Source organism: Lutjanus erythropterus, chromosome 7, assembly GCF_056507025.1.
Source record: "Lutjanus erythropterus isolate fLutEry1 chromosome 7, fLutEry1.hap2, whole genome shotgun sequence".
Classification (NCBI taxonomy): Eukaryota; Metazoa; Chordata; class Actinopteri; order Lutjaniformes; family Lutjanidae; genus Lutjanus; species Lutjanus erythropterus.
Window position 1 is genome coordinate 13,351,572 of NC_139323.1, and position 9,253 is coordinate 13,360,824.

Consider the following 9,253-nt stretch of genomic DNA (forward strand, 5'->3'; position numbering starts at 1 on the left):
ATTATTTTTCCCCTGGTGGCTTAAATAGGTTTTGCTGTTGACTGCAGGACACTGCTTAACCTCCACTGGCAGTCTTCTCTAAACAGGGTGTTTCAACGGCCCTGTACTGTAATATTACTATGGAAAGAACTTCATACAACCCCATGTCAAAAAAAAGCTGAACTATCCCTTTAAGACTGCAAATTACTTGAATCCTTGACATTGTATATTTACACCACTGACAGTGTACAGGGGTTTTGCATGAAAAGAATGATTCAGTACAGGGTGCACAGTAGCCATTTATTACATTGTAAAGTGTGTGGTGCATATCATTAATTTCATCAACACAAAACAGGCATTTAACTAAGATTTGAAACATCAAATTTATGTTTGCATCCAAGATGCCATTATTGCATATGCAAATATACTGCCATGGGATGAAGATGCCCATCCACAGGACATGTACTGATGTGTTGACAGGGCAAAGTTCAGTTCAATAAACCTCCTAGACTATGTATTTGAAGCTGAAAGTGCTCTCGCATGAGAGCCGCTTGCCTTTGCATCTGCCGCACAAGTCCTGTCTGTGGGGCCGCTTGGGGTCAACGTGGCGTTGTGTTATTGCACAGGTGCAACGTGCTTTATTGCATGTCTGGGAAGAAAGAGGGGCATGGGTTTAGTCATGGCTCATTTTAATTTACAGAGCAAGTTAGAAAAAGAGCTTACATGACATGTGATGTCCTCAACACGGTATGGGTTGAAGTCCTTTTGGCATTTCCTACAGTACTGTTTGAAGTAAACCTGGAACACAACATTTAAATTAGGACAGGTTTGAAACATAATGCCACGGCCCATTCACATTTTGGGCACCAATGAGATACAGTTTTATAGCAGGACCCAAATCTGAAAACTACAGATGATCCAGGTGCAAAAGTGAACACCTATCCACTCACAGCCCTTTTCCACCAACATGGAACTGACAATTTCCAATTTTGCACACCTAATTTTTCAAAAATAATTTGTCAGAACTCAAAAGTTGGGTCCTGGCTGAAACCAAAAAGTCATAGGTTTTCCTTGGGAACCAAAGTGGACGTGTCACATTCTATAGGTTGTTGTGCAATGTCATCTATTGTTGATAGATAACACCAAGGTTCCAATAACTGACTGAAGAACCCGAGCTAAGGGCCTTCAGGAGTTATTGCTTTAAAAAAACAAAACAACTTACAGGTGTCCAGGCTTCGGATGAAGTAACAATTAACTCTTCATTTGCTGACCCTTGATTTGGTGCAGTTCTCTGGAAATTACTTGAATTTGCTTGGTTTACATACAGAAAAATAAAGTGCTCACCTTGTTGGTGCCCTGAACACACCAAACGTAAGCACTCTCCCATCGTAGATTGCATTCTCTGCAGTGATAATATCCATACTTCTGCTCCAGAAACTGATGAACAAAACGCAAGTCAGTTAGTCCGTTTAATCCTCCTTCAACCCAACCTTTACATTAATGAACGAATCTGTTGAACATGTCTCTTAGCTGGTTTCTTTACAGTCCTCACACCAATCTTGCAGACAAGTCAGAAGTTGACTATAGCTGATCAACATCATCCTGATAAGATGTTGCCTGGCTTTATTGTCCCAACTTCTGGGAGATCCAGCTTAAATTCTTAATTAGAACAATGCAGATGAGAACAACAGCACCAATACTGGAATTTATCACACATTTTCTGGAGGTGGCAGCGAATTACTGCCAGGCATGATTTTTAAGACATTATCCAAATTACATTTATACCAAAGTGAGTTTTATTTGAAGACAAGGTTTATATATGTGAATCATGATCATTCATATCCTGGTAAATCCACCATAACCCCAGAGTCCAAGGGTTGTTTTATTGTATTCAGCAACTTCAGGAAGTGTGATTTCAAATTTAAAAATTTAGTTACCATATTTGCTTTGAAACAGGAAGTCAATTTTTGACAGTTAAACAGTTTGACAGAGGGAGAATCTGAATTCACATTCTCTCTAAACGTAAAGAGCACTCCAGAAAAGTTTTTTTATTTGGTAGTTTTACTTTGAAGGTTGCCACATCCTACCTACCGTCAGTCGTTTCTAGAAAGGAAACCCAGACCCGCGAAAGATCTCGCGAGAGTGAGAAATTTAACTTAAACCGTGTTATTTCCCTAAACCTAACCAAGTAATTTTCATTCGTAACCCCATCCAGATTTTAACCACAGCGCTGTTACATTATAAAACTATTAGTTTTGAACAACGCGAAACAGTGAATCAGTAAACAGTAAATCTCGCGAGAGTTTTGCAAATTAAGGGTTCCCTTCTAAACACGGCTCTTGCATGAAGCACCCCAAGTGTTGTAGATTAACTCACCTGGAAGCGAACTCTCGCTCTGCTCTTTGAGTCCTCTGTAGCTGGCTGCTGCTCATCTTCACTCTTCACCTGTTCTTGTTGTTGTTGTTTAGACTTGGGCTTTTTGCGCTGCTCTGGGGGCTTTGCGGTCTTTCCCTCCTCTCCAGCCTGGTCATCTTCACTCTTCTTCCCGTCGCTTTTCCCCGGCGGGTCACCGGGCGGTTCTGCGGTTTCTCCACCGGAGACCTCCTCATTGTTGTTGTCGTCGACCAGGAAGGAGGTGACGCTCCTGTAGGCGATGGGTGAGTACACGGCGAGGGTGCGGGGGTAACGCACACCACCCGCTCCCATGGGGCTGCCGCCGGGCGTCGTGTTCTCCTCCTGCCCCCGTCTGCGCCCGGGGTCCCGCTTCATGGCCAGGAGGGTCCGCGGGCCGATGGAGCACTGCACCGAGGCGTCTCTCCTCGGGTTGACCTGCACCGCCACATCTTTAGTGTTGGCCTTCCTGAGCCTCGGGGTGAGTTTGGGGTTGATTTGAGATAAGATGGACTTGAGCTGGGCGCGCTGGTGGTTGTTGAACGCCTCTGAAGTGTCCCCATAATGGGAAAGATAATTTTTATATTTCCACCCCGCGTCCTTAGGCCGGGGGTATCTGCCCGTGTAAGGGTTGTAAGACGAATAGAAATAGCTGTCGACTGGCTCGTCACCATACGTTGCCATTTTGTTCAAACAACAAAGCTGCCCAGGTGTAACTATTTAAATAGATTAGGCAGCGCGAGCGCTCCATCAGGCCTGATCGTGATCAGGTGTGTGGGACTGCTTTCCCTTTGTCTCACCAGAAACAGCGGACACGTGACGAAGGTATACAAGTTTTAATTGTTTCTATACACATTTTATTTTTCCTGATACAGATGTTTATAATATACACATATTGTACATTTTGTTCAGACTCTTAGTTTTGTCTATGGAGCACAGATACTGGAATGGCACTGCAATGAATAACTCTGATATGTTTGTCTCGTGTCTTTAACTCTCACACACGCAGCCTCGCGCACAGTTTTATAGCACAGTTCATTTGTGAAACTAAATGCTGATTAATGTTACTTTCTCAGATTGAAGTTATGCTTAGTTATGATGAAAAGTGCTTCACATGTAATACAGCAGTTATTTAAAACATGATATTTTTTCATCCCATATAAGATATGAGTTGAGCATGGTCAAATAGACCTTTATCACAGCAGCCATATTGATATGTACGAGTAAACACAGGTGCTACCAGTGATACTAATTAAGGTCCTGTTCCATTTAGTGTAGCAGAGCCTTTCCAGTGAGCCAACATGCACAATAGCAGCACCCTGACTCTGTTTGATCTGAGTGGAATGGACCTTAATTAGAATCATTAAGGACAACACAATTAATTGAAATGTTATTGAAATTACAGTTTGGCCAAGTGCAATATCAAAATTGCAGAAGGAGCTATTTTTTGATGAATGGAAAATATTATAAAAAACATTGTAATGTTGTGCTGCAGAGATTCCCTGGCTGACAAATCTTCTTTTCCAGATGTAAGAAAACATGATTGTTTGGTACGACCCCAACAAATGTCACACCATCACTATTTTAATGTTGTTGTTGTTGTTGTTTTGATAAAACATAGTGATTAAAAAAAAGTCATTCCCACTAATTGTGAATCAGTTGCAATATCTATCAAAATAATTGCAATATGGCTGCTGTGACAAAAGTCTGTTGAATGAATGAAGCTTATGACATAAAGCACCTTTTTCAGCAGTCATGTCAGTGTTAACATTCTGGATTTCCCTGCACAGTCTTCCTGTTCTCCAGGTTTTTCTTTATGATGAGTTATGAATCCACTTGCGGGTCTTATTCTGCTCCCCTGTTGTAGAGAACTGATTTTTTTAAACTTTGCACATTAAACAGGAGTTGGATCAGGAGGACAGGGGTCCAACATGATGGTGTTTGGGTCACTCACTGTCACGGCACCATAAGATGAGTCAAAGTCCTCATCGTGAAACCTTTGGTATGTTATATCAGTGTCCTCGCCGTCCCCCATAGGGTCTGGTTTGTGCAGGACATTCCTCCTGTACATCCTGTAGGCCAGGATGAAAATGCCTGCCTCGGCTGCTTGGAACAGGGCATACAGCAGAGGGAACATGTACATCCCTCCCATCAGTTGAGGGGGGAAGGCCAGCTTGAGGATGGCAGTGCACAGCTGCACGTTCTGGCATCCCGTCTCCAGAGAAACAGACCTGCAGCTGTTGGGCGGCAGCTCAAAGAGCACGGCCAGGCCGTAACCTGCAGCGTAGCCGCACAGAGGCATCAGGACAGCCACCACGTAGACAGAGGGTGGGATAGTGGACAGGAGCTCTGGCCCCAGCATCGCTCCGGTGAGAATGAACAGCATCACAAGGGTGACCAGCAGAGACCACAGTGAAGCCTGAAAACACACATTATTTTAAGATGAAGGTGATTTTCTATACATACACCACCTCTTTTTCTAGTAGAGTTGAATCTAATCTCAGGGTGGGAATCTGTTTTGTACAGAATATGATTAAGGTCAGATGTAAAGAGGTTTTAAGTCAGAATTCTGAGTTTAAAGTCAGAATTTTGAGAAAAAAGTTAGAATTTGACGTTAATCTCAAATTAATTAATGGATTTTATTCTGACTTTAAAATCAGAATTCTGATTTTCAGCGTAGAATTACAACTTTAAACTCAGAATTACAACTTAATACTCAAATAAATTTGTCACATGTGGCCTGGCTCATCTTCTGTATAGTTTTGCTTTTCCTGAGGCACTTCTTTTTTCCTGATGAGAAATTGAGGGTCTATGAGGATAAAGGGTGTCATGTTGTCCAGATTGTACCATCTGAGGAAAACCACGGATTTTCAACAATATAATCAAAAGTGACATGACTTTTTTTAACACGTCTAGAATCTCCATCATGGCATCTCTGCTGCCTAACGTCAGGGGCTATTGTAAGTTATGTGTCCCTCCTTCATGTGTGGCTTTTATCAGAAATGGGAGGGAGGGGCTTTTCCTGACATAGCGCCTCTGATGTCACTGTTCCTGCGGTCAGCATCTAAGAAAGGCACGGAAAATTACGCAGTGCGCTTTTGTACAAAGAAGAGGTGCTCTTTAACAGAAAGTCCTGGGGGTCTAAATGACACAACAATTAATTATTTAACTAATTCAACTTATTCATTAATTGGAAAGGTAACTTTGAGTAATTGCCCTTAAATTACCTTTAAAACAATGTCGGCCCACCGCGTGTAGCGGTACCTCAGCATAACTCCTAAACCAATGGGAATGAGGGTGCTGCACAGGGTCAGGATGATTGCCCCGAAGGGCATGAGGTTGACCACAGGTGTGTTGATCCAGGCCCGGCTGTAGATCCACAGACACAGCGGCATCAGCACCAGCGCCAGCAGAGTGGAGGATATGGTCATGATGATGCTGGGAAGGAGAACAAAGACGCACCGTTATAGCCGCTCACACACCGCTGACATGTTGGATCACTTTACTCATATTTGACAGAAATAGATGTTTGAATTTAGGGAAGCATGTAGAACTACAGAGTCATGCGTAAAGTTTTTCAAAGTCGCTACTTCAGTGCGTAATTTGCTGACTAATGCGCGCACAACATAGTTCAACCGCGTGAAACCTTTTCACAGGTTCACTTGATGATTTTATGTTGTTTTCTAGATGAATAGAGTGTATGTACCTGAGATTCATCTCCCCGTGCACCAGCAGAGACATGATGTTAGATAAGTTTCCTCCCGGGCAGCAGCCACACAGGAGAACAGCCATCGCCGCCACATCTTCCAGAGAGAAGGCTAAAGCCAACAGAAAGGCCACCAAGGGCATGATCACAAACTGACACACCAGTGCCAGCAGCACCCCGATGGGTCTGCGGATATGTTCTCCGAGCTGGCTGACGTCCACCGTGCAGCCCAGTCCCAGCATAGTGAAGCAAAGCACAAGTCCCACAAACACATTGATTCCGTGACTGAGCGGGGAATCCCAGAAGGCAGGCATCAGGTGAGGGGATTCCGTCGGCGGAGCGGCCATAAAGTCAGCCCCGCCGGCAGTCCTGAATTTAAAGATGGAACCACCGGCCACTAATCCAGCCATGGAAGAGTCCTCCGGAGAATCCACAACTTGCTTTAAAGTGTCCGATAGAAGAAAGCCTATCAAACCAGAGCCACCCAACAGGCTGGAGTTGTCCATGGCGCAACAGGAGGACGGAGGCTCGCCACAGTCGGTGTTCGTGCGTAAAATGATTCCCCTAGTGGCGCACTGTCACTAACAGGATCCAGCGGTCGAAGGATGTGATGGTGCCATGGCACTGATAGTCTTAAAGCGACTCACAGAGTCAGACTGGTGCCACGGATTGGCTCCCCGACAGACGCACATAGCTGGAGGGAGTCTGCACACGGTCTGAAGCCTCAGTCAGAGTGGATGGACCAATCAATAACGCCTAGGCTGCCCTTTTATACTGCGTTCCGCTCCGTAGAAGGGGAAAGGTCCCCAAATATCAATCTAATGATGACATATCGACAGTTTTCCATTTAGGAAACTACACCCAGTCCAACAGAGGTTGTTCTGTCTCATATTTTCTGTAGCTTTAAAAAGGGCGCATGCAGCTGTATTTAAGACAGCTGTTTGTTGAGGTTGAGTAAGCACAAGCGACATGAATGAAAACTGCGCTCATCTTTATACTAGTGCAGCAAACTGTGAAAATCTGCCTGCCCGGTTCTTTTGTTGGAGCTGCTGTTTCTTTCACTAAGTGTGCGCGTTACGCCTCAGCCCTCATCTCAAACTTCATGTTGCGCAAGTCTCATGTTTGGTTTAATAGATGTGAGTTATTGTTGCCCATCAGTCTGCAGACTGTCAGATATTATGAAGCTGTCAGTGTGAGATCAACTAAATCAGGTGGAATTAGACGAGATTCTATAAATCACTGCAGATTTATCTGAAAATAAGGATTTAGTAAAATCAGTAAAGGTGAACCCTGGTGCCTTTAAGAATTTTACTGTACATTATTGATGCACTCACCTCAAAGTATGTTGTTGCTGAAGCTGGTCCTGGTGAGTCTGACTGCTCTATATGTGAGCCCGACCAGTATATCGGGCGGCAATATTATGATATGATATTGGTTTACTACAGCTATATCGGTCTAAATGGGTATTAGTATATACTTTATCTGATATGATTTTTTATTTTAACAAAATAAATTTTTGCAGATTGCTGTTATTTACTAGCTTTACAGGCTGGTTTCGTTGAATACCTTGTTTGTGTTACAAACCTTTATGTTTGGGGTTTTAGCTGAACATATTTACTGTATCTGTGTGTGTGTGTGTGTGTGTGTGTGTGTGTGTGTGTGTGTGTGTGTGTGTGTAGCCCACAGAATATGATGCTCCCAGTATGAAACTCCCGCACATCAGACCATGGTGCCACATGCAGAGGAAGCACAGTGTCCAGAGAAAATAAAAGCACTGACACTACATGTCTTCAGGGCACTGAGGCTGGAGTGGGATGGGACAGTTTGCACCAGTCGGTGACTCAGGCTTTTATCTGTCTCCTCCCCTTCCCGGAGACACACCGTGTCCCCCATTAACCAACGGGTGACTCCAGGTACGTAACAACAGCTTTGTGTGCGCAGAATACATAATGTGTCACCTTCCCTTTAAAGCCTGCTAAATGTACAGACACTTTATGGGTGATGCTGCACTATAAATGAAACCAAGGTTGGGAATTCTGTTCAACATCCATTTTATCACTAAATCCCACTAAGGAAAATGTAATTTCTTGTATATCATGTGTATTAAGTTCCTGTTACAGTCTGCACACTGCCATTCTGCTTTTTCTACTCATCTAAATGAAAGATAGGTTTGAGTAGTTTAAAAAGTACTTTGAGTACAACTAACCTATGAATGACTCTGATTTTTGAGTCTATTTGAAATACTGAGCACAAAGAAATTTTTAGCAGGTATCATTCTGAAACTAGAGAGCACCGGTACTGATTAATAAACTCAGAACAAACATTTTGAAATAGTATAATCCTGAATGTATTTGATGTTTGAAGTTCACAACACGCCAATGTTGTGAATTCTCAATTTCTCAATTTGGGGTTATTTCCCCACGTTAGCATTTGTCCACAGACATAACAGAAAAATAATTGACCCTCAGAGATTTGGACATTCCCTTTTGATAAAAAAATGTGAGTATTGATCCGCTCTTTCGTGTTGTCAAGTACTGAGATTCTTCCAAGATAGCTGGAAACAAAATAGTGAGTGCAGTGAGCCCAGTGTACAAAAAGTCAGGATTGTGCAGCCAAATATATGGCAGTGTGTTGCTGTCTTACCAAAGAAATGCATCAGGAACACATTATATTGTGAAAAGTTGATTGTTAAAACATGTTTTTCACATAAGATATTTTCACATTGTTATGACATACAGACCTATCACATTATAACAAGAAACTTCTTGTTATAATGAAATGTTTCATGTCATAACGTGATAAGTTATACTGTTGTCACATTATTACAATATAAATTATGAGGTTGTTACATGAAGGGATTGTGTTATAACAGTATTAATGTCACAAGAATATCTTATGTGAAAAACATCTTGTGTAACAAACTTTTCACATTAAAATGTGATACTGATCCAGTTTTCATCTGTACAGATGTTCAGCACATAATTTGGACCCAAATCCTGACCTGCAAAATGATAACAACTTGAGTTTTCTTTGTGGTCGCTCAAATGTTTAGTTGTTTTATCACTGTCACTTTGTTAACTGGCACAGATGGCTTCTTGTTGTCTCAAGATAATCTAAACCTTTTCTTGTTCATAAACATGCAGAGGATACAAAAGTGCAAGAAGAGAGAGAACAACT

At 42.5% G+C, this 9,253-nt stretch overlaps 2 protein-coding genes across 2 annotated transcripts; both read right to left on the reverse strand.

Annotated features, from left to right (window-relative positions):
* Positions 1 to 260: 260 nt before the first annotated feature.
* On the reverse strand, positions 261 to 3,803 carry zar1 (zygote arrest 1). The gene is made up of 4 exons (XM_084722172.1): positions 2,356 to 3,803; positions 1,324 to 1,416; positions 703 to 777; positions 261 to 628 (listed from the first exon to the last, which is right to left on the reverse strand). The coding sequence occupies exons 1-4, from the start codon at positions 3,052 to 3,054 to the stop codon at positions 485 to 487; spliced, it is 1,011 nt and encodes a 336-aa protein (XP_084578298.1). The 5' UTR covers positions 3,055 to 3,803; the 3' UTR covers positions 261 to 484.
* A 229-nt stretch (positions 3,804 to 4,032) lies between these two features.
* slc10a4 (solute carrier family 10 member 4) lies at positions 4,033 to 6,987 on the reverse strand. The gene is made up of 3 exons (XM_084722173.1): positions 6,077 to 6,987; positions 5,598 to 5,808; positions 4,033 to 4,789 (listed from the first exon to the last, which is right to left on the reverse strand). Exons 1-3 carry the CDS (start codon positions 6,580 to 6,582, stop codon positions 4,265 to 4,267), a joined length of 1,242 nt encoding a protein of 413 aa, XP_084578299.1. The 5' UTR covers positions 6,583 to 6,987; the 3' UTR covers positions 4,033 to 4,264.
* Between the last annotated feature and the right edge of the window lie 2,266 nt (positions 6,988 to 9,253).

Coding starts and splice junctions, on each gene's coding strand:
- slc10a4 (XM_084722173.1), bottom strand. CDS start 6,582: ATGGACAACTCCAGCCTGTTGGGTGGCTCTGGTTTGATAGGCTTTCTT. Junction 5,809..6,076: donor CACGGGGAGATGAATCTCAG/GTACATACACTC, acceptor TCTCCTTCCCAG/CATCATCATGACCATATCCT. Junction 4,790..5,597: donor GGGCCGACATTGTTTTAAAG/GTAATTTAAGGG, acceptor GTGTGTTTTCAG/GCTTCACTGTGGTCTCTGCT.
- zar1 (XM_084722172.1), bottom strand. CDS start 3,054: ATGGCAACGTATGGTGACGAGCCAGTCGACAGCTATTTCTATTCGTCT. Junction 1,417..2,355: donor GAGCGAGAGTTCGCTTCCAG/GTGAGTTAATCT, acceptor TTTGTTCATCAG/TTTCTGGAGCAGAAGTATGG. Junction 778..1,323: donor GTGTTCAGGGCACCAACAAG/GTGAGCACTTTA, acceptor GTTGTGTTCCAG/GTTTACTTCAAACAGTACTG.